Raw genomic sequence first — 25,896 nt, 5'->3', positions numbered from 1 at the left:
TGGAGGGAACAGCATCACTCTATGAATTTCCATTTTACAGCCATCTGAATGTCTCATACAGAACAATTTATCCAGAAAAAGCAAAGAGAGATAAATCTAAACTGGCGGTCTTGATGCTATGTACTCTTCACTGGCTGGCAAACAGAAGTGACTCTCGTCAATAATTCAGCTTCAATCTGTTTTGCCATGAGCCTAAAGTACAACACTGCGTCCTTCTTGGGACGCTCTAAAATTCACAAGCCATTTTTGGATGATGAGCTACGAAAACAGAGAGGACCTTACAGACCTACAGAACATTATCCAGAAATATATAGACAGTGCAGCTGTATTTTCCGAATGCCATACCTTAAATTGCACAACAGAATAACATGTCCATGAGTACAATCTCTGTTTAACCGTTTACAAGGACCACATCTGCTCATATGTCTAAACGTCTTGCAGGATGAAGCAAATATTCATTTCATGTAGTAAAATCCCATCACCTTAATACTATATATTTGCATAATTGGCTATTAACATTCATGCTCATCCTCAAAGGGTGGATGTTGAGTGATTAATGTTACATTTGCAATTATGTTCCTGGTACAAAACCTTCCAGAACAAGCTCATGTAATTCTTTGTCTGATCGGTTCCATTACTCAGAAGCAGAAGAAGCAAACGGTCTGTGCATTTGATTTCTGGCTATGTTTTTATTATCCACAAAAGCTCCAGGAAAAACAGTGAACACAACGCTTACGAAAAGAACCTTGGAATGATTTTGGAAACGCGACCTGCATCGTAGATCATCAAGAAGCCTGATGCTATTCGCTCTAAAATGCTGAAGAGGATGTAGAAAATGTAATGGGCAAAGAGAGTTCTGCCAAGATGCTCACAGGCAGTTCTTGCTGCTCTGCACACTGAGAGTAATGTGCCGCGCACTCAGACCCCCATCTTTCTTCATCGCAGTCTGCTGGACACCGTCCCTCTCACACTGCATTGGCAGCAAGCTTGGCTGCTGCTACTGCAGCGCTTTCTGCAATTTTACCACCGCTGCCTTTTTGTTTACTGCCACCAGACGCTGCAAACATAATATAATGTCTTCAAGCACATTCATTCTCAGCTTCTGCACTATTATCCACTCACATAGCAGACACTATGGTTCATCTGCGTTGCTTGCCTAGTTGTCCTCAATAAGCATGGCGCTAGATAACATACAATATGCTAAAATAAATAACATTTCACATAATTAGTGATCTAAATGTTAGAAACCACACTGGTGATTACTAAAGGGTTGAAACCCAATATATTTCCAGCAGAAAAAAGCCATTCCATTAAGCATAGTGAACATCCATGAAATTCAAAAATGTGAAAATATTACAAATAAACCATAAGACTGGGATCTGCAACACCTAATCTTTTGCACACTGTCTTTTTCGCCTTATAAAACAATATGAAGATTTGAACAGTTAGAGAACTGATCAATAAATCATCCAAATACAGAATGAGTGCTTTACAACTTGGTCATCAACCTAAGCTGACTGGCTGTGCAAGGAGAGCGTTAATCAGAGAAGCAGCCAAGAGACATTTTGTTTGGCAGGTAACTGACACCCTGAACACATCAGGCCCATCATGCAAAATGGTGTTGGCAGGATTATGCTGTGGTAGTTAATTTTCTTTCAACAAGCAGGATAGTCCAGTAGAAAGACCTGAGACTGAGTTGGAGGTTTGGATCCAGTACTGAACATGAAGTCAGAGTTACAACAGAGAGGTTTTGATCAAAGCATATATATTTGTTAGAATGTCCAAGACCAAACAAAATTAAATTAGGAATTTAAGCAATGGTTATTATGTTGCGCTAATCTGTAATAAACTTCCAAAAAACTGCAAAACTGCTGAAACAAGGCTAAAAGCCATTTGCTTAGACTTGCCTTTGATTAATAAAAAATAGAACACTGATTAATTCTGGTCTGAAATACAACTTTTCATTACTTCTCTTTATTCTGCCATTGGAATATTATCTTTCTGTTTTTGTTTGCCAATTGTGTTATGTGTTTGTCATATAAAGCACTTCAAACTGCCTGGCTGCTGAGAAGTGCTATTCAAATAAACTTGACTTGAGTCAAGCAATAAACAAGGATCAAATTAATAAAAGGTCACAGATGATGTGTGACATTTACAAACAAATTCAATCTGCTTTTGAGAATTCATTAAAAAAAAAAGTTGTACTCACAACGTGTGCGCAATTTTAAGAACTACTTGATTGAAAATGCAACATGCATCTCTCTGTTGGATCAACCATTTTAAGACCTTAATAAATTAGTCCTCCTTTATAATAACTGATTACCATAAAATGTCACACTATTTCCCTAAAGACAAAACCAAATTAGACTTTTTCTGTCATCCCTCACCCTCTTTTCAACTTAATTTACATTATCTGTTATTTATCTACTAATTGCTCTATGATTTATAAAGCATCTGAGCTGTAGTTTTATGGAAATTTCACTGAAACACTTTTTTGATTCTTCTGCACTCGAGTATCAAGTGCTTCTTAACCTCAAACATAATCCACGAATCCAGAATCTAGTGTTTCAGTGAGAAATAGTTCCCGTTGCCACAGAAGTGAAATTTCATAACAGCTCACTGTAACATGTTAAACATTTAAAGTTAAACACTTAAACAACTCTTACATTGACAATTTCCAGCTCCCACAAGTTCTTCACACACTCCAGGGTTCGGTAGCCATTGGAGAGAAAGTTGGGAAGATACTCATGCAGGCCAAGGACGTCCAACCAAGAGGCTAAAGATGTGCTGCCATCACAACCCAGTGGTTTCACCTACAGACAGAAAGCAGACATATGAGAGCAAGTACTGTGATGTTAACGTCAAATTAGGAGTAAACGAGGAAGCAGTGCTAAACCCAATTTTACTTTTTGAGTTCTACTTGGCCAATGCAAAGTTCTGCCATGTTATCCTAACATAGAGTCTCAAGTTATAGACAATTTCAACTAGTCCAGGGATTTGCAACCTGGGGTTCCAGAGACACATGTGGCTCTTTGGTCAGTCCGATGTGGTTCTTACAAAACTAAAAGAGAAACACTTTGATTATGGATGCAAAAAGAAATTGTCATTTAAGGAGTTTTTCCATTAGTCATTATGCAAAAACTGCTTTTAATATCTAAAACAGGTTTTTAGAAAGTAGCAAACGTCAAACTAATCCTACCTATATTTCTTCATTTTCCATATTTATAGAAAATCTCATCTCATTCTACAAAATAGGTTTTTTTTTCTGTAAAAGATTAGTTTTGTTCCAGAATCTAAAAAAATAAATAAATACATTTATAAAGCTAATCTAGTTAGCTTTTGCAGCTCTAAGTGAGTTTTGTTTTGTAGTACTGGGGGAAAGTGGTTCTTTAAATGGGAAAGGCTGCTGACCTCTGAACTAGTCACACAGCAATTTGCAAACCAATTGACTTTTTTATGTCTTTTTCAGGAAAATAAAATCTGACCAATAAATAGCTCATAACTTTTTGTAGTTAAAAAAAAGAGTATTCATTCCCCCAGCATCACTGCATCCACATGTGAACCCATCCACCATTCCATCCAATAAACAGAATCTCCTAAAGTAGAAAATCAGGAAATTATTATTTTGTGAGTTTAAGATTATAATTAACAAATAAAAAATGAGAGCACTGTAAATCTGAATTCTGCAAATAAATCTATATTTATGTTAATATTGCAATTCTCTTTTGAATTATGTTTTAATAAAGCAAAAACAAATCCGTTCATGAGCATTTCAGCTTCATTTGTGCCTTAGTTGCTGGCCTAAAACTGATTACTGTTATGTGCAGATTACAATTTCCAACCAATCCTGAAGGGAGCAATATCACATTTACATCCATTCACAACAAAAACCTTTATCTCACTTCATTTTAGCTAATTGACATCCGCTGTTGAAGTACTGGAGTCTATTTTTCTGGATGTGGTGTTAAGTACCTTGGGCAAGCCGCGTGCTGCATGGAGGATCTTCTTTCTGTGCCCTGGGTCAGTGATCCCCATGTCTCTTAAATCTTGGTCTTCCATCACGTTACTTCCCTGCATGTGCACAAACATGAGAGACACATGCAAATAAACTCATCCACACACAGGCGCAACCACATGAATGAAATCATCGGAAACATCCATGCAAACAGCCTCTTTCAGCCACAGCTTTGAGCTAAAATGGCCTACATGTCAAGTAGTACGTCTGCTTCCCACACATGAACATAAAATATTTGCTCTGAAAATATCCAATCAATAAAACTGTTACGACTTGTTATGCACGCTAACCGAGAACAGCTAATTGTAGCTGTACATGTGCACACACACAGAATATGCACATCTGACACAAGCACTAACAACAGAGTGGGAGGACAATGAAGTCAAATAAAATGTGCATGCCAGGAGTAATCAATCTAATCTGGTGCGACTCAGAGAGAACAAAGCCTCCAAAGCAGCAGCATCTACAGGACGCCTTAGTTGCTGTCTCGGTGTGTCTCGCAAAATTACATCCATTATTTCACTATTTCTTTCACAATTCCTGTTTGATTAAGACCGTGGAAACAATCCACAATTATAACTCTACTCCAATCCCTGAAATCATGTCTAAAAAGCAGATTCTTGTCTAATTTGTGGAGATGTTCACGCTCAGCTCCAGAGATTTTGTCTTCTTTTCCTTTTTTAGGTAGGAAGAAAGTCACAAAGACAACCAGAAAAATGAGAAAGAATGGTAAAATGCTCTGTTGTCTTTACTCAAGCAGCTTTCACTGGATTGATTTCTGAACACACGATGCAGCAGCATCAGGGCGCAGTCAGGAGATTACTCACTGATCGCTGTAATAAAAGGTCAAAATGAAGTTGGGTCGGACGTGAGGGAGGCCCAAAATAGATTCCCCACTTTTATTAACACAGTTTGAAGTTTGATGATGCCTTGGGGGACTCTGCAAACTTATTATTTCATGCTGCATTTGAAACATGTGATGGGAATGTATGGTTCAGTTCTTACATAGCTTATGAGCTATGGTGGCTTGATTTAATCGGATACGACTTGCAGATGTAGCCATGGAAGAAGTCCTTCATCTCACTAAATGCATTCGGTTAAAGCAGCAGTGAATTAGAATTGCTCTATTGGTCTGCCCCAATTGTTTAAAAAAAATTTCCTATTTCAAGATGCAGTGGGCGTTAATGGTGAACTGATGAGGAAAAATAGGTTTATGTGTTATAATATGTAAGTTCAGCTCCACATTATGCCAACCGAAACAGAAAGGGCTGCAGAGTCTGATGCAATATTAATATGGTAGAGATGCAATGTGTATGCATGATGGACAACTTCTAGATGCTCCACACAAGACAATATGCCTCACTGCCACATTTGTTTGGAAATTAGAGCAGCAAAGCATGAGGAAAAAAACCCGAAAGAAATGATGTGGATTTTTAGTCTGAAAGGAAACGTGTAGGCATAAAGGCAGAGAGAAGGAAAGCCACTGCCGCCCCATTTCTGGTGGCATGAAAAGAGCACAAAATGATAATCGTCGTGTAAAAATTATGAGAATGGGCGCACAGCTGTTCATAATTTATGATCCCTCAAAAGCCGCATCTCACAGCAGTCATCACGTGCAGAGCGCCTTGCTGAACCATGCCAGTGCCAGCCCCTTTGCTCTAAAGGAGCTCTAAAGGAGAGTAAGGGGGAACTTTGCAGTACAGTATCTTCAGCTATGACGTTAGTGGTTTGTAGGCACAGTGAAGCGTATATGCTGAGCTTCCTGTCACACCAGAACTGCGCCAAAGGAAATTCACTGATTTCTGGTATAAGTACAACAAAAATAGCGACATTAAAGTAATAAACTTCAGTTTAAAAAATGCAGATGAGGACCAAGCAGCGAAGGTGGTCTTGTTGGCTTTTAAAAGCATTAATAGTTTTATTAACCAGTAGTTTCCAGTAAGGCTACACAATATTAAGCAAGCGTATGAGGTGTTACAATGATGGTGAATGTTGGAATAAGTAAGCAAATACTTTACTAAACATGTTCATTCCTTACTGTTTTTGAGCTCATTGCAAACATAAACCCACTGATGATGAGTCACCTAAGCAGCTTCTATAAAAATGTAGTTTATTTTTTCAACAAAATGGTTAGAATAAAAAAATAAAAATATCGCTACAAACGCTCTTTGGCAAACTCAAAGATTACAATGCAGTTTTTTTCATTCGTAAAAACAGTACACTAAAAATACTATAGGCTGTTTAGATTTTATAAATTTAAATCAAATATTGCCACACGGACATTGCAATATCTTTTACGTTGCAATGCAACTTGGGAGATTACACATGTGAGGAGCGCCATCTAGGCAGAACAGTAATTTCTGTACATTGAGTAACGTCCAACGCTTTCAATTTGACCTGGAGCACATTGAAATATAAGGCAATGCAGACATGACGAGGGTAAATGAGGATGAGGAGGGCCAAACGGATGAAGAGAGTCTGCTGAAAAAGCTGGTGTTTGTTCTACCGCTGCATGGAAGTGCCAACAACCAAAACGGAGAGTGAAGCTGCAAAGATCTCCAGTTTCCATCTCAAGCTGTTTACGATAAGTAAGAGATCAAAACATTTTCTCAAATGTATTAGAATGGTGTTGCTTCATTTTCACTATCTTCCAGGTTTTTCATTAGCTAACGCTAATGACGCTAGCTAGACATTGCTAGACATTTGTTTCAACTGATATCTTGTGTACAGCACATAAAAACTTTGAGGTAGTTTGCGTCATTCCAGACGTTTTTGTGGACTACTCTCGTCAACCTTCACGGCTTTGATTTCTTATGTTTTATTTACGCCGATATTCACATTATGTCAAAAAAGGGACCTCCATAAGTAAAAAATTTAATAACGATATACAATATTGAAGTAATCAGTTTTTACGTGTCATAGACAACAACTTTTGGGTTAATATTAAGATGTTTGAAAGCTTATAATATTGTTTGTGTGACTGAAACCAACAAACACTTTGTTTTTAATGTCTGATATTAAACCAGGCAAAAAAAATTCTGTTTCAGGTGAATAAGAATCATCATATTTATTTCAATTTGCTAGGTACCAAAATAATTAGAGCAATAAAGTAGTGTGAGGATGGTAGCAACATGTTGTGTGGGTGTTTCACTGCATTAAAAAAAAAAACTGTGAATTTCCTAAAATAGTTGGAATAATAAGCAAAGATTACACATCTTAAGACATCAGCCAGGTTGTTCAAGCTTGGGTACAAATGTAGATATTCCAAATGGACAATAACCCTAAGAACAACACCAAAGTGTTTACCAAGTAGCTTATGGAAAACTAAGACAATGATTTGAAGTGGTGCAAACACAAAATCACACTTCCACAGAAAATTTGTGCACAGAGCTTAAAAGGTGTGTGAGGCCTAACAATATGATCGTGTTGCACCACTTCTGCCAAGAGAAATGGAGTACAGTTTCAGCAAACTATTTTGAGAAATTTGTGGAAGGACACTCAAAATGTATATTAAAACCTTAATATAGTGATATATTATGATATTGTCTGTACATATATTTTCATCTGTTAATGGAAATTTAAGTTTGATTTGATGTAAATATCTAGTTTTGAGTGTTTTCCAGTTTTATATCTCATAAGATGTCTGGTTGGTAACGATGTCTACTTTATCTACTTAGTTTAGGACTTTGGAGTACATTTAAGTGGATAAACATTGTTATGTGAATTAAATCTGATTGACTGACTGATTGATATAAAAGGAAGATTTAAATAATTTATGCTATCCTAAGCCACTTTCTTTAAAACACCACAACAGCAAAGTGGCCTTGGCAATGGATTACTTTATGGTTGTCCTTTTAGGAAAAGGAATCCAATCAAAGCTGAATAGAAAATGAGCCATAGTGCTGCCATCTGCTGATCAGCCTAACCACCTTTACAAAGAGTCCCACAAATGAGTTCTGATCGATCACATCTGAAACAAGTCTGGCACCACCTTAAAGGGCACAATATTAAACATTCACAACACTAGCCTGACTACTCTGACCTTTCTCTTGTTTGCAACCTCCACATCTTTCTGGGGGTTGCATGTGTAATTTGCCTGGTGAGCCTAATGATTTATCTCTTTGATGCATCAAGTTCAGCAGACACATTAGTTGTGACATGAACAAGAGCTTCTGAATGCCTGATGACCTACAGTCCCCGTCACATTATAGCCTTGGGAGTTTCCACAAACACTGACTCTAAAAGCCCATCAGAAAAGAAGATTTGTCTGGGATCTTCACAACAACTGTACAGGTTTAAGACAAATTTATTGTGAAAATAAAATATCTATTAAGGGTATAAAAATGTCTGCACAGCTCATTTAGGACAACCATTCTTCATGCACAATTGAGAGCCAGTACAACATTTTGTCACCTTCCTTAAATAATGGCCATTTTTTACCAAAAGTGATATTTTTTAGCAAGACTCAACTTTTAGCCGTTGACTCATGGTTATTTATCTAAATAAATTCAGATAAACAGTGTATCTTAGTCTGACCCTCTCTCATGTATTGCTTGTGATATTACAGGTGGTTTTGTTAGAGTTCTTTGTCAGTAATGTTAGAAATTTTGTGTGCAGCTATTGCAACTTTACCTGCAACCTAAAAGAGTGAGGGTTTATTTATTTTTGAACCAGAAGTAAATGAAATGGGCCCAACAGTTACTTTCAGCAGGCATCTTGAGTATAGCAGTATAATTTAATTCAAAATTTATTGTAGAACATCAAAAAGGACTGCCATAAGTAGTGACCCAGTATATTCCAATGTACAAATATTAACAAGACCCATTTCTAATTTGAGGAACTTTATTCCTCAAATGTTTATTGCTGCTTAAAATGGCAGCAATAAACAACATTCTATTCAAGAATAAATAGCTGTCACCAGAGACCGAGGATAAAGCATTGCTACTTACTGCAGCAACTAGTCACAATAATTCCCCTGGAGAGCAGGTTGTTGTCTGAGGTGAACAGACGTCTTTGTCAGACTGTTTCTCACACTCGTATGTAAAAATTTCAAGTAGTCTTTTCTGCACTTAAAACTTAACTACAAACTCAAGGACCACATCTTTTGTAGCATTCAGAGCAAAAATATGACCAATGCCACAGCGCTCTGAAACTCGGTTCTTTTCCATGTATTGCACAACAAAAATGTTGAGGTGTGTCTTGCAAAATGCATGCACAGCCCCGACCCTAGGCATTGCGCTGCGGTCAACGTTGAGTTTGATTAAACTGTGACTGTGGTGTTCTGGGTCATACAGTGGACAGCTAATTTATACAAGATATCCATCACACTCCTCCTGACTCAGCTGAAAATATCTGGTCAATAAGGAAACAGAGCTCCCACCCCCCCAATCATCACAACTTTCTCTTTATCTCGTTCACTAACGGTGCTAGTGTAGGTTGTAGCACCAGCCCTATGCACCATGATGGCTGACAGCACTGCTGCTCTTGGCTTGTCAACTATAACCTTAATATGAGCTCATTATTTTTGAAAACTCAGCGCTATCCTCTATGAAACGTCGTGGTTAAAGCTGAAGCCAGTGACAAGCACAACCCAAGCTGTTTTTGGTTTAAGTGGACCTTTAGCCATCAAAACCCCACAGACCTTGCGGGAGAGTGTTCCAAAATCCATTAAGGTTCCGTATGCAGAAGGTAGAGAAGGGAAGGAATTGAGCTGTAATTTATGTAAAAACTTTGAGACCTTCTGTCACTTATGGCTTTATTTTCTTCCACTGTGCCTGCAGGTAAGGCCTGGAAAGGATCTTGGACATATACATCATCTATGTGAGTGGATGTTTTGTCAGCTGACATTGGTTGAAGCCACCTCAGCTGGCAAGTGAGGGAGGAACTGTACCATGAGCCTGCTTTGCCTCTCCTTGGTGTGATAATTTATGGTTCGGGTGCATAAATACTACGAAGAGGAAAAACTGTAATTCATTTCACAAACATGGAAAGAGCTCAGCCAACAAGAGGATCTTTACTCTGCATTCATCCACCAACATGGTTTAAAAGAAAGAAAAAAGGTCAGGGGGAGATGTCAGCAAGATTTTGCATGGAGTTCCACCGAGTTCCACTCCATGCGGCTCATTCTGACTTCGTTAATGAATGCACTTATCTTCTCAGGACTGACTTGATTGGGGATTTACAAACGGAGTTGTTGGAAAACTGTTTATGTGAAAGTTTCTGAAGTTACAGGAACAACAGTACAGTAAATGAGAGCAAATGTACTGCAAATTTGGTCAAATTAAAGAAGTTTAGCAGCAGCCTGGCAGAGAGCAGTGTACAGAGTCAGGGCAATGATGTTATGCGAGCTGATACATTATGAAATTTAAAAAGATTTCACTTTTTTAAAGTTTTTGCAAGCCTTTATGACTTTGTAACCATAAACTAATACAATTATAATTTTTATATTTCAGTATTATCCAACTGGTCCTAGTGAGTGGTCTATTACTACACAAGAAAAAAAAATTTTCCCAAGCAATATTGTTATCACAACAGAATAATTTTTAATATTGTACTGCATAAAGTCTACATATAATGTTAGCACATTGTGAATTTCCTATCATGCAGGCCTAACCCTAACAAAATATCAGTGTTGATGCATTCTTATGTATGAATTCATACAGGTTTAATCAGAAAAGTTAAAAAGACAAAAAAATGAAATTACCTTAAATGTATTTTTGACACACGATGTACTGTATGCAGCAATATCAGTGTAAGAGGATTAAAGCAGATTAATAGATGAGTTATTCATTGATTCAGCTTTACGCCATGCAGATCATTCCTGATGTAATCCTTTAATTCAACATATCTAGACCTGTATGACTCACGCAGCCTTGTTGTCACATGAACCTTCATGGATCTTAAGATCAGGTCAGCGCCACATTTCAAAGTCGAGTGATCACATTTTCTTAAACGCCTCCGTTGTGTTTTGATCAGATCTTCTCCAAAAAGCAAGAGTACTCGAGCAGAACACTTTTTTCCCCCCTTTTTGAGCTTACTGATCTCAGTTAACCGAGCTCAGCTGTGACAAACAGATGAAACACATAACCTCTGGTCCTAACACAGCTCTGTGGTCTGAGAAATGTCCACAGTTAGCCCTCTGGGCCGACTTTTTTACAACACATAGCCATGTTTTCTGAGAAACATGACCGTTGGAAGGGGAGTCTAATTTGGTTTTCCGCAGTCCCTGATGACAGAGCTATCAGCTTTCCACGCTATGTTCTTTACAGGAAACATGATAAGGCTTTTAGTCAGATTGTGGACGTCCTTTGAGCTACAGTTGAGCAAAATTATTTAAATGTAATCTGACATAGTTCTGATAAAAAAAAAAGGCAGTCATGTGTGGAAAATGTGTCAACGTTTAAAAAGTTATATGATCTACTTTTAAAACCATCATGCCGGAAAAATTGTGGAATAATCTTTTATTTACACACTGAATGAAAGGGATCAAAAATCTGCTTCTAAACATGTGTATTAAGTTACATTATAGATGAGCATCTTTAAATACACAAATAAAGTATGCTGCTGCAATACTTCAATATATTTTTGCAGTTATTGCAAGTGAATTGGAGAAAATAAAAAGAGGGTGCATTGGTAAGAGTAGGTGTGCAACCATACAAAATGTTTGCTCTGGTCATTTGCGAATGAGATACAGGGCTGTGCGACTAATTGAATTAGAGTTCTGCTCCAAACAATTTACTAAATCATCATGAACAGCAGCAGCAAACATGCTTTGCCACATTTTGCTTCCCTTACAACTTTTGCAATGTAAAAGCACATTTCATGGAATCCATTAAAACACTAAAACTCAAATATTGTGTGGAGCTTTTTTTCTTTGAAAAAAAGTGGATGTAATCTTAAATATATGGGTCTTTCCATATGCTTAACCCAAAAGCTTTTCCAGCCTTTGTATGAGGTCCTCGGTGTTAGAACAGTGACAGAGAGATTATGTTGGCCGCTGCAGCTTCCTGCCTGTCAGAGAGATGAGACTCTTTTTGCTGTTTTTGTGGAACTTTTATGGCAGTTCTTTTAAACAGGTGATATTTTGTTATGTAAATGTGGAAATGGTATACATTAGGAGCCACATTTTGACATACATTATTTAGAAATTCCTGTAGCCACGTCTTTCACTGTCAGACATCAGATTGTGGTCTGCTTTTCTTTGTGGAAGCTGTGAAGATAATTATTTTCATTTGCTAAATGCGAAAGACTGAGAATATTTTGATGAAAACAGTTTTTAACTTTCTTGAGATTCAGTTAACATACATTTCCACGTTTTTTGTAAAATTGCTTTGTCAAATTTTGTGGTGTCCTTTCTCAAAACCTCTCAAAATAGCTGAAACAAATTCTTCTGACATAGCTGAAGAAAGGCTGTGGCCCTCAGTGCATTTCCAGATCTTTGTTTTTATATTTAGTTTTGGAGGGATGACTTCTTCACAAGGTTTTACTTCTCTTCTGGAGTTAATGAGCACCTTTCTTACCGAAACACATTAATCTCTTAGACACAAACCCCATATCCTTCCTGAACGCCATAATGACTGTTTAATCTGGCATATAATTATTTGTACAGATGAACATGGTAACTTCAGGCATCTGGAAATTTTACCCAAAGTCAAACAACAATCTTTTCCTGATTATGTTGCTGATATTTCTTGATTTTGTCATTTAAGGTAGCTATATATTTGATGTGCTGCTTTAAAGTAAAATCACAGGTGTGACTCAGTTTAATTCAGATGGTGTGACTGAAACTTACAAAGCCATGACGTCACTATTTGTGATCTCTCAAATTTATTAAAACATTGTGTTCTCAGTTTAAATAATCTTTTAAATGTAAAAAAAAAAGTAAACAATTTTGCTACAAATTCTCTGTCTCAGTTTAATGGGATTTATTGAAAATTTAATAAATTTTGGCAACTGAAAATGGAAAGAATGTGATTACATTTAATGTCAGACAGTAATAAAAAAGGTTATGTGTCTTTTATATTATTTGTAAGTACTTGAACCATCTGTATGCCAACCATATAATTAGAGCATCTGGCTACATTTTGGCATGGAAAAAATTAGCTTTATTAAAAATATGGAATTCTGAAACAAATAAATTGCAAGAGAGTAAGATTTTAATTTTGATGCCGGGTGTTTTTCAAACTAACCGACCAATGACCAATATAATAGTAAATATGATTTTCAATAAGACGGTTCAACACACCAGTAAGTTCCTTCAGGCAAAGGTTGAATGTTTGGAAGTTTGGGAGAAAAATTGCTAATGGATTCTTGTTATTCGTCTTTTTTACTGGTGGCAACCCACACTCTTTAAAAGGATTCACCGTGGAGACATAAATCTCTCCTGGGTCATGCATTGCAGAGTTGAAGATGAGGTAATAAGGAGAGGGCCAAAAGTGTTATAAGGCTGCGTGAAAGAGGTGGGAAAGAAAGAGCAATGGGGGGAGGTGGAGCTTGTGGGAGACGAGTGGAGGGGAGCAGAGTGGTGACATGAAAAGACAAATGAAACCGGGCCGACAGAGGCAGAGACAGGGGTGAAATAAAGTGGAACTGACTCCTGAGATGGCATGCTGCAGGTGACTCACCATGAATCGTAGGTCATCAAAGCCATTGAGCAGGAACTTGCTCTCGTACTGCGGCAGCCCCACGTGCTCCAGCCACTCTCCGACCGGCTGGTCCAGGGCTTTACCACAGGCCCCATCTGCCGAGAGAGGGAAGCGCTTCAGCAGGGAGAAGCCGTTCAGCCGGTAGCAGCGGCACTCAGAGGACGACACATGGCATTGCCACATCATCCTCGGCCAGCAGAGGCAGAGCCGAGTGCAGCAGCACCAGGCAGGGTGGGGGGGAGACAGGGTCCAGGCTGGGGATGAGGGGCTCCCACTGTACAGGCGGGGGCCCGGCTAAACTCAAACACAGGAGGAGGATAGGAAGTGCTGCAGGCAACGCTCCGGCCCCTGCAGGGGACTGACTAGACTAATATTACACCTACTGGTGCTAGTGTGACTGACTGGAGATGTCAGGCGAGGGTGGAGGTAGTGCGGGGAAGGAAGCCCATCTGAAGCTTGGTTTTCCTAATTATGTTGGACTGAGCCACTGTGGCATCTTCCAACAAACAAGGTTCACTAAACATTCCTTTAGTGAGCAGATGAGCAAGTGTGAAAAAAAAACAAGTCCCTAGCTACAACAACACTAAACACTACAAACAAAAAAGGCTGGATATTTTTAGGCTGAGGGAAACCAGGGAGCAGACATTTTTGTATATATAACACATTACTATCCTAAAAGTCTCCCTGTCATTTCAGATATACTAAACTCATTAGGGTGTAACACAGATATATTCAGCTCCCCCAAAATAAAGTGGACAGGGTTTTCACCACATACTTGTAAAGCTCTGGCTGAGTCCCATGGCTTCATTGGTCAACCTCTTTGAGAGCTAGGGCAAGGCTCATACAATGAAGGTAGCAGCATTCTAAAGTACTGTTGAGGTACTCATGTTATTTTTTTTAAATCAAGGAATACACATTTCAAGTTCAAATCATGTTTCGTCCTTACTCCAGAGCCACACAGAGTACGATCAGGTAGACATATTGTAAATCCCACATCAAAGAAACGCTGGATTTCCAGTGTGCCAATTCCAAACTCCTCAATTCATATTCAAATCCAAGAATATATTCCTCGCTCCAGGTGAACTGTGAGGCAAAAGGCTCAGTGTCCTTGGTGGTTCCAGTGCTCCCAGTGCAGCCCAGCATTCACACTCCTTCAGAGGGCTGCTGTCAGTGCGGCTCCGCCAGAGAACGTGCCTCTCATCTCTCAGAGCAGTAAATCCAGGTTCAGATCCGACGCGCGGCAGGTGAGCTCTCTCTCCTCTGAAGCGAGGACCACCGTGGGACCACAGTGCATGTTAAGCTAGCTCCTTCCTGAGGCAAGCAACCCCCAACTCTTGCTCTGAGCCCACCTGGTTCTTCTTCTCCTCGCTGGGTGCAGCTAGCAGCCTCTGCGCTCAGGGCAGAGGTTTGCTGCATCCCTCGCCTGTCTGAGACATGCAGGCAGCGCTGATGCAGGAACACAGACACGCACACACACATACACACACACACGCTTACCCCTCACTGCTCACAGGGCATAACGTCCTGACGCTTCCTACTTCAACACAGAAGACCACAGACCTGCCTGAACCTAAGCCACTGCTGCCACGTCCTTCCAACATCCACGATGGGCAATGCAGCCAGAGATCTTCCCCCCACCACCACCTTCTTTTCATCCAAGCAAATCCCTCAAGCGCTTCTTTTCAACTTCCCCCCTCCTTCTTGCTCTCTTCTCTCTTTGCTCTCTGTCTCCCTTCAGTCTCATAGCCCCATTGCCATGCTCTGTGATCGCACTGCAGGTCTGCCGTATGCTGCCTGATGAAGTGGGGTGCTGTTCCACGTAACCACCTCTCTCCCTCTCTTCCTCTCTCTCACTATATCAATTCCCCTCCCTCTGCCTTCCTCTCCCTCTCTGCCTTGCACTCTCCTTCACTCTGTCTCGCTCTTTGCTTCTCAAACACACAGACAGATGCAAACACACTCTTTGGTTGTCATCTGTCTTCCACCTCTTTCTTTGCCTTTCCCACTCCTTGCACCTTCTTTCCCTTCAGTGTACTGATTGCAATTACACACAGCCACTCTGATCTCGTCAGCTGAGAAAGGACACCACTTGCAGAGGCAAGGTACAAGTCCAAAATCATAGGACTTGAATGTTGCGCTGCAACTGAGCAGCCCTGATTTTTCACACCATTTTTTTTTTGGTAGGAGATAGTGAAACAAAGAGCGCTCCTCAATCCACCTCCTTATTACCAAAGGGCTTTAATTCATTTACATCTTACTTTGATGATAGGACAAGGGAGGGCAGCATTGATTCAAGTCAGCAGAGCCTCTAATGCACTTGTACAAGAGCAAAGAAGAGAGGCAAAAAAATGAAAGAAGACGAAAAACAGACGTGTCTCTCCTGATCTTGCTCAGTCATGGCGAATGACAGTAAAGAGGCAAATTCCATTATGTACTTCCAGATGTTCATGTCACATCAAGCATTTTTGAAGCACAACAGAAGCTACTTACAGCAAAAAGCCCGAATGAACAAGCAAGATGATATAAAATTCTGATATATCTGGCGTAACAGGAAAAAAAAAAAGACCACTTTGACAGACTCCACCGACTAACAGTTGAGGGGCTGCTCACCCTGTCTAATACCAGTGTTATCAGAATACAACTGCCAGGCAGAGCGTAATTATTCAGGCTCCCAAGCTGGTCGCAATCACCTCACACATTCCCTGTCGGGTCGTCAGCCAGTCAGTTAGTCATACCAATAAGAGGCAGCCCGAAAAAAGGAGCTATTGATTGAACCGCTTCTGTAATTGGGCACCTATACCAACGGCACTCAGCCCGCGCAACGCTCAGGTAAAGGCCAGGTCAGTTGTGTGTGACCTGTCAGTCATCCAGGCATTGCTTGAGACCGGAGGGAGAGAATCCACAATCAGGATAGGAATGAAGGGAAGAAAGGAGAAGGAAGATAGAGGAGAAAACCAGTCAAGGACAGATAAGACACCGAAAAAGACTAATAGAGCAGCAGGCGATGAAACATTTGGTTGAGATAAGGACGGTAATAGTATGTGAGAAGAACTGAAGCAGACTAATTATGATTCACTAGAACTCCTCTTCCTGCTTTAGGCTTTTCTTCCGAGCTTCACGCTACTGCAGCTTTTAACATCCGGACAAAGCCTGGCAAAAACATCAGCCGCTACACCCATTTATATCCCTCATCCCCTCCCACATTAGACGGACCTAATTACTGACTGACAGAGTATCCAGTGCTCAACGGCGAGGAGGAATGGGTCACTATTTTGTCCCCTGGTTTATTAGACCAAACTATCAAATCTACCAAAGTGGATTTCCTCTCTGTTTGTGCACAGCAAGGTCTGGACTTGCCTTGAAGGAGTGCCAAGAAAGACCTGTGCACAAAAAAAAAAATTAAAAAAAATGGAAGCAGAGGTTGTGCCTAGATAAAGCTGTGCCGCTTTATCAAAGCAGGAGAAAAGCAGTAGCTCCTTGTCAACACACCCAAGCAGTGGAGAAAATGAGCCGCAAAGCTGAATTAATTCAGGGAAACTGAAGGCGGACGCTTTTCCTTTGAACATCAGCATGTGCCTGTACACAAACCCAGTCGATGCCTCCTGTTAGCTGCGCTTTCTCTCCTCGTCCTCCCCGTGTGTTAAGCTCGTTTACTCCACAGTCGAGGTACTCATAATGGGCACAAAACATTAACAGTTTCTGGCTTGACACGGCAATATTTTTTTGTTCTTAATAAATCAATCAATCAATCAAATTTTATTTGAAAGAAAAAAAAAGAAAAAAAAAATCTCATTTGGGTTTTCAAAAGTCCATTCTAAGGAAATGACTGAGTCCTACATGATTTCTAACTTTAGAGGAGTATTATACAAATCAAAGCAGTCAAATCATCTTAATAAATATTTCTTCATTTCGGTCACAAAAATAAAAGCGAAATGACAAGAAAATGCTTTCTTTCTGTCTCACTCCCATTTGTGAATACTCTGGGGGCTACCTGTTTGTTTGCTTTCATCCTTAAAAAAAAAGAAAAAAGAAAACTAAGCTCCCCATGAAAAAGGCTCTTACAAAAACAGCAACAAAGCATCTTCGTAACCTCAGAAAGTACTTGCTCACAATCTACAATTATAATCGGAGCAGTGACTGGATGACTCAGCTGAATCTGGGACACTTTCAGAATGCCATTCTTCTAAATGCTCCTCTGATTACTATATACCTATAAGAGCGGAAAGAAAAGACACACTATATATCCCCTTAATGTCTTATTTCAGAGCTTAACTCTTATCGTTTTGTAGCGGTTCATCTAAAAATGCTTAGTAAGCTGGAACTTATAATTAAAATCATAAATTAGGGGTTCGCTGGACACAAGCTTTGCTTAAAATGTATCTCAGCATCAGCTATTATAAATCCTTTTATAAACTGGGCATGTAATTATTGGTAAATGTACAGATTCTTTATTTATACATTCATCCATGACCTCTTACCGTGTAAATTACAGAATATAAATATCAATGCTTTCCATGGCAACTGATGGCTGAAAATACACTCAAGAAATGTTCTTGGTTAATTAAGAATATTACAAGTGATCAAACCATTTCAAGTCACACTTGTCACAGGGTTCAAAATGAGGTGACAAAAGATATGAGAAATAACTCCACATTAAAAAAATACATTTCCATGCCTGTCGTTACAGTTTAGGTCACATGGACACCAGATCTGACTTTTCTCCTCCTTCATTGCTCGCCTCCAGGTCACTTCTACATGCCCTTACTGCACTTTAAATCTCACCAAGTTACCTTTTTATTCGCCTCATGTTGTGTCCCAGAATCTGTAAAATTAATTAATTAATTAAAATTAATGTTTGTATGATCTTGACACTCATTATACCCAAAAAAAAGTTGTCTGAATGCTTGTCAATGTTTAAAGTATGTTTTATGTAAATTTAGAACGTTACAAATTTTATTTTGCAAGTTCTTACATTTCTTTCAAAGACACAAAGCTGTACATCTTGAACATGAATCTGTCCTGTTCATATAGTAAAGTAAGTTTGAAACCCAGAATGTTAAAACAGTCACAATTGAGAGAAAGGATTTTGGCTACAGTGACAGACTTTTTGATGTTTTCAGTCTTTCTGTATTAAAGTGAATGTGGTTTAGAAAAATCTTGCATTCCCCAGTTTGCTTTTGATTGGTTAACCAGATCCTTGCGATGTCTCCAGGGCATTTGGTCGCAATACATATTTTTGTTTGCATTGTACACTACACTGCTATGCTAAAATATTGTTACTTTTTTTCCTACACTTTGGACTTGAGCCCAGCGTAACTTTAAGTGTTATCCAGACCTGAATTCAAAACTGGATAGCAGTTAATCTAAAACCACCATCAGAAGACCATTTACCGTCAAACACCTTCAGTCACCTGAGAGACATATTATTATTGAATAAATGTCAGGTGATTGATCCATTTTAATAAATGATTTAAACAATACTTTTCTGGTCATAAATCTATAGCAGTAGTTGTAGAGCAGGTTTAGCATTGTTTTCTTGTTTTTCTTGTTGTCAGTTCTTATAATTGTGTGGTTTTTTTTTAACTCATTCAATCTTAGGATCATTAAAGATATCCTAGTTTTATTGTTAATAAATTCAACTCTTGCTTAGTCTCGCTGGTTTTTCTATAATCTTAGATCAAGTGTACTAATTTCATAGATAATCATAAAGACAATTTTAATTGTAAGAAATATGCATATTTTACTACATTGAGAAGTTGTTCATAATATTAAGATATTTACTCTAGCTTCATTACACAACAAAAATGTTAAAAGTTAACCCTTGTGTGTGCGAGGACTGAGGCAAACAGAGGACTATGGAAAATGATACAAGTTTTACGTGTGTGGGGTCGGTTGGACCTCATTTCTATATACAAGGGTTTTAGTACAAGTAAGTTCTTTCTTACTTTTTGTAGATTGGTTAGGAGGAAAAGGAGCACCCATAACTTCTAGTCAAATGTACTTAATTAAACAATCAGCAAGTGCAGACAACTTACAACAGAAAAGTCTTGGCAGTTTGTTGATCTAGAGCGTACAGGTGGTTGTTAACACAATCTCAAAAAACAAATACATTTGTCACAACGGAGGAGCAAATGCTGCTGTCCATGAATGTGAAAAGTATTGAAAAGCCATTTCTGAAACCTATTATTCTCCAGTGTGAATGTTTTTTTCATGGATGGAAGCAATTTAAGACAGTCGCAAATGTTCCCAGGAGCGGTTGTCACAATAAATTCAACCTTAAGGTCAGAACGTGCAGTGCTTTGTAAAACTGTAAAAAACCCAACAGGACATTTCAGATAGAATTAAAAAAGACAGGACAAGTATGGGTAGTTTGGAGGGGTTGTCAGGAAAGAAACTGTATTGCCCTCATAAGAACATTGGCAGAATGACTTCACCTAAAGTCAAGCAGTCGACTTCTCATATTCTCATAAACCTTTCACACATGGTGCAGACCACCTGGGGACACCCCTCCCAATTCAGTATTTGCAGTGCATCTAAACAAGTAATGAAACACCATGGAGAGAGCGCCAAACTTTTCTGCAGACACACTCCTCTGTGGACAACCACTATGCAATTTCCATCCAGAAAATATGTGTAGGCATTTTGCGATGAATTGTGCTTAATTCCTCACCACGTCTGATAAACGCTCCACAAAAGTATTCACGCTGCCCGCGGTTACTAAAACCAGATAGTGAAAGTTTACCAGTTGAAATGAAATATCAACATTGCTATCTGAGCGCATTTCTTCATGAAAGATGCCCACAAAACTTATTCAGCTCTGTGTGAAATAGCTTGACCCAGGCATGGTGTCAAGCACAACAAGATGACGCAATTTCCTCTTGTGATGCAGCTACGTCAGTGAATGCCGAGTTTGATGCTTTGAGAGCATTTAGGCTTGAAAAGTTGTGTTGGAATGAGCTACAAGACTCATGAAATGACATCTATTGGTTATAAATTCATGTTTGTTATTATAGCATGTTTGTTGAAAACCCAAAGACAAATTATTAAGAGAATACACCAGTGCAAACTTCCAACAGTGATGGGCTAGTATTAGAAAGTCTCGAAAAGAATGAAGGTTTTGTAAAGACCCAGTCTTCTTATTTCAATATTTGTATCTCTATGCATTCAACGAAATTTACTGCCATCTTTTGTCATTTCTTGCTCCCTTAAAACTTGCCATACCTTGCTGTGGCCCATAAGGAACACCACGCATAACTGATGAAAATTTTATCCAAGCCAATCTGTGTAAAAAGCAGTCCTGTGCAGAGAAAAGCTGTTATGTAATAAGATGAAACCTCCTTATAGGAAAGTATCTAATGGAGGAAGCTGACAGTGTAACCTAAACACACTGAGCTGGTGCCAGCTGGCCTCTCCCTCTGCACCGCCTGAAGGACACTCACTGAAGCCCACTATCAAACTATTAAAATATAAATCAACTGGGGAGAAAATGACAGTGGGGAATTTAAAATGCTGTATTTTTCATAAAGGGGAAGCTTGCTAGTTACAATTGGCAACAATGAGCTGTCAGATGAATGTCATCTTAATTCGCTGCAAGTCAGAAAAACATCCATTCTATACATCTGCTTTAATACTGGCAAACAAGCCCAAATTTGTCACAAGTTAATTATGTTTAAATGTACATACACATAAATATGCACACATCTTGAATTGACCTTCTAGCTGTAAGACATATTTTTCTATCACTTTGACAAACGTTACTATAAAGCACTAAGACTAAAGCACTATAACGGTTTACTGCAACTTACCCATGAATGGGTAAGTTGCAGTAAACTTACCCATTCATGAAATGCTGAAATGTTTCAGCATTTCCTTTGCTGAATTGTTTCTACTTTTCATTTCTTTCCTTTTTTGTCAAATTACATTTTATGTGTTTATTCTATTATGTGATACTGTTTAATCTATCAAATGTTGTTTTTTCTGTTACTTTGTCTTTTTTGCACATTAAATGTATCTGTGTATACAAATAAACTTGTCGTGCCTTTTCTACAGTGGTGTTTGTTGCCGATACCCTTCATGGTTTATTCTAATTCTTTGTGTCATCTCTTCTTTTTATTCGTTCCACTCATGTTAAAGTAAAATCTTTGAATTAGACTCTAGTATTTCTTGCTGTGGGTCTCTGAAAAATGACATGCTCATAATAAGACTTTTAATTGGTTATTTATTGTAGTTTGGGTGTTGGTGGTATTTGCTTTTTTATTTTTTTAGATTTGAATCAGATTAGTCTTTTGTTCTTAGAAAGTTAATTCCATAGTTTCAATTTCAGATTGATCTGAATTGTTCCTCTTTGCTGCAAATAGTTTGTTTGTGTCCTTGGTTTAAGGAAATAGATATTGATGGATGGAAAATGTAATTCTGAATTTATAAGTGATTAGTTTTTGCAAACATCTGGTAGAACTGCACGTCTACAAACTATTTCTCACTCCAAATCTCCTAAGGATTGTTGTAAATGTCATAATGGAGAAATGTTGTGATGATGTGATGATGTGCTGAAGGTGGAGTGCCAGAAAGAGCAAGAACTTCTTAAAGAGACAGGCCAATTTGTTTTAAATTCAGTTTAATAGTTGCATGATATGTTACTCAATGGGTAACATAGTTTTTGTGCTATAAAATGGCACTACTGGATTAGAAAGTACATATTACTGCCCCTTTAAATAAACATCTGAAAATAGGGATTAAACCAATGATTCAAATTCCAAAACATGGCACCTTTTGTACATGTTTTACATCTTTCAAACATAGTAGTGTCAGTTTGCAATCCTGGCTTAGCCTCTTTGGAATAAATCAGGTGATATTATTTAACATTTATACTTATTACAATCATCTTCAGTACTGTGCTATTGCTGCAAATTTCCACATCGTCAAATAAGGAAACATTACTTGTGTCTTTTTAGGAGATTCCATAAACAAATCTAAATCTATAATTCTTAAGCTTTAACTATATGAAACTTGAAATGTTTGATCTTTTTGAGCTACTTTATAGAAATAAACATAAGTTGAAATTATGCATTATTAAAAAAAGAATTACCTGGGCTTGGCTTGGGATGCTGGTTCTTTGTTGTTTCAATGCCAGCCCCAATCAACGTCATGATCTTCTCAATCTGTTGAAAACAAGCATGAAACACTGGTAAAAAAAAAAAAAAAGAATTAAAAAATACATCACAGAATCCAACTCTAGCTCACAAACTAGATGCCCTAATGCTAATTATCAAAAAATTTTCTGAATGAATGAGACTTGCTATGGAGTTTGAACTGTGTGCTTCTGTTAGAATCACTGAGTGGGTGGACTGCTTTGCAGTGATGGATTGTGAGCACCAGGTTAACGTAGACAGCAGTTCGATGAGTAATCCACTGCTTAGCATAAACATAGACTGGTACCAGGCTGAATTACAACTACGAATCTCCAGTAACTAAACATTACAATGGCCATTATGAGTCTATAACCCAAACAAAACGATTGAGTTTGCAGTATCAGACATATGCTGTATTTAGACTCCACAAATACAAAAGCAATAGCTTGATGCAGCATCATGTATGCTCAGTGAGGCAGGCAGAAGCTCATGAAAAGGATGCTTTGGGCCTTAGAGCCAGGAATGTTTATTTAAGAAGACTCGGAGCTTTCAGAGCCAACAAAAAAACTATTAGTTGCTTGTATTTTTCCTACATTGCCAACTTCAGGTTTTACCGATCTACTTTTGGGGATAGTAAACATGTTGCAAGAAGTAAGAGCAAGAAACATGTCAATATTAGTTTTCTCAAAGGAGGGATTCAACTGTTGACTTTAATTCAACAGTATTGAGAGAACAGTTATAACTGTGGTTCCATTGACCATGTAATTAGAATTATGAACATATATGCGCTTAATAGAAACACACCAATTAAAAAAAAAAAAGCATGTTATTCAGTTGTATAAATATTAGTGTATTTCGCAAAACTGCAATGGAAACGCCATTACTACTGAATGCTACGACTGACAGATGAAGAAGACAGAAAGTGGTAAGAGGATAATGACAGCATGTTTTTTTGTCGCTAATTGTATGAACAAACTTATTAACGTGATTTTAGTTGCGTTTGGTTATTTAATTATGATGAGCAAACAGCATCCATGATGTTCTGTTTATTGAACATGACTGAATTTATCGGATCTTAATAAAACAAAAAATTGAACTGACATAAAGAAGGTGCAAACACAGACCTGGTGTTTTCAATATAGATATAAAGTACATATGTCACTGTATACTAAGTCTACCCAACAGTCTGGGACTCATCACATTTATTGCATACACTGCATGTTAGAAGAACAATCTCTCTCATCGCTGGTTAAGCAGCTGTCTACACGGTGCTGAAGTGTTTGCTGACGCTCAATGCTTCAAGGACACCAAGACCTCACGCACATTGCAATACATTATTCTGTATTCAGGCAAACAAAACTCACATGTTTAAACCATTCAATATTCTTTAGGTGTCTGAAGAAAATAGAACCTGCATATAAATGTTTGTCAGCTGCAAGCAAGCCAACTTTCATGCATAGATGACCTCAAAATTTATGTGCAAAATATTGCAAACCAGACGGGCGTCTACATATAGAGACCCTTGGAGTAGACTTTCACAATCAGCAATACAGGTTTTTGCAAGGCTGAAAAAAATGATTTTACTTTCACTACTGACACCAGGCAGAGACACAGCCAGGCTTATTTGATGTAATATTTAGTGTTTGAAAAAGCACTATGCTCTTCGCTAGTGGCATCAACACTGTGGAAAAGCCTTGATTCATTTGGAAGACAGGCACGTGGGATGCATGGCATATGCCTCCAGCAATACAGACCCCACATTACTCTTTGAATTAACCCAGATACATTCTATATCACACACAGGCACATAGAAACACACACACACACAACCAGGTGCACCTTTATCAAAACTCGTCTCCGGATATGACGCTTCTGAGAAAATCCAGTGTCAAGAAAATTAACAGAGGTAAAATATTTCACAGCTGCATATTATTATTACTGAGCTCTGTGGCACATTAACACTGAATACAATTTTGTAACGGATATGTTAGTTACGCTTTTAACCACTTGAAAAAAATCAATCATCTGACAGAAAAACCATCCAACCTTTGATGCCGGACATGGTGATTTTTTTTTTTGATGCAATGTTTTTCTTCATAAGATTATATTTCAGAAATTGTACAGAGAAGAAGACAACACTCAATAAAAAATTCCAGCATTGCCAAATATTCTCAATTAGATGAAAGTCTAGGCAGCCCAGGTTGTATGTTTTGAGTCTGTCTGAAGTGTTTTACAGTCTCTTACATTTAAAAAATATATATATATTTTATTTTTTATATTGGTGGCCCTGCATTTAGTTCACTTCCCCAGCTTTGCTGGAACAAGTGCATGGGATATCAGTCTTAAGAATTGGAGTTGGATACCCCTAAATTTTTTCTTTTCAAATGTAGGATTTTACAATACTTTGAGATTTTTAATGTTTGGGTTATTAATACCTAATCTTACTCGACTTCAGTCTCCACTTTATCCCTAACCTGTCTACTTTGCTCCTCAGTCTTCATAATCCATTTTCTCACAAAGGTTTTCCAAGAAGCCTTTGAGGTCTATGCAGAATAATTGCATTTACACAGAGAATTATCAACAGAATGTTTGTTAATATTCTGTTGATTTACTAATTTGGTAAAGTTGGACGGTGAACAGTTGTACTGGGTTTCATTTATGGGCACATGAAAAAAGGGAGAGGAACACATGAGCTGGACATATTAATCAAGTTTAAATTTGAGAGAACCAGTGACGAGTGTTTGAGAGTCTCTAGCTGGTGGAACAAGCCCCTCAAACTATATCAGTGTACTTTGAAGAAAGCCTGTCTCTTCAAAGACCTCACATGACACGCTTGTACATCTACACTGTTATGTTACAATTTTACACTACATTCCAGTGGTCATTTAAGTAGCACTATTATTAAATATTCATGCCAATGTCTATTCCTAAAGCTTAGACTTTATGTAATTATCTTTTGAGAAAAGATTTTGTTTAATGTACAGACTTAAATGTTATTCTGTTAGTCAAATTGATGCTGTACAAGAGACCAAAGATCACAACCACATACTGATTGTTCTTATTGCACTTTAGCTAGATTATCTGAATCTTTTAATGTTACTAAAGCGCC

At 38.2% G+C, this 25,896-nt stretch overlaps 1 protein-coding gene across 6 annotated transcripts in view; it reads right to left on the bottom strand.

The window, feature by feature from the left end:
- The window catches only part of anks1ab (ankyrin repeat and sterile alpha motif domain containing 1Ab), a 55,460-nt gene that overhangs the window by 20,950 nt on the left and 8,614 nt on the right, over positions 1–25,896 (bottom strand). For 5 of the 6 annotated variants that reach the window (XM_017304861.1, XM_017304862.1, XM_017304860.1 and 2 more), the window contains exons 3-6: positions 22,745–22,817; positions 13,639–13,754; positions 3,973–4,071; positions 2,667–2,813 (exon numbers count right to left, since the gene is read on the bottom strand). In XM_017304861.1, the coding sequence (XP_017160350.1) occupies positions 2,667–2,813; positions 3,973–4,071; positions 13,639–13,754; positions 22,745–22,817 (435 nt within the window). Of the gene's footprint in view, positions 1–2,666; positions 2,814–3,972; positions 4,072–13,638; positions 13,755–14,434; positions 15,487–22,744; positions 22,818–25,896 lie in introns of those variants that run through there. The other variant, XM_017304865.1, reaches the window with a different exon arrangement.

The sequence above is a fragment of the Poecilia reticulata genome, linkage group LG5, assembly GCF_000633615.1.
Source record: "Poecilia reticulata strain Guanapo linkage group LG5, Guppy_female_1.0+MT, whole genome shotgun sequence".
NCBI classification, from domain to species: domain Eukaryota; kingdom Metazoa; phylum Chordata; class Actinopteri; order Cyprinodontiformes; family Poeciliidae; genus Poecilia; species Poecilia reticulata.
This window is presented reverse-complemented; position numbering and strand designations above follow the sequence as displayed.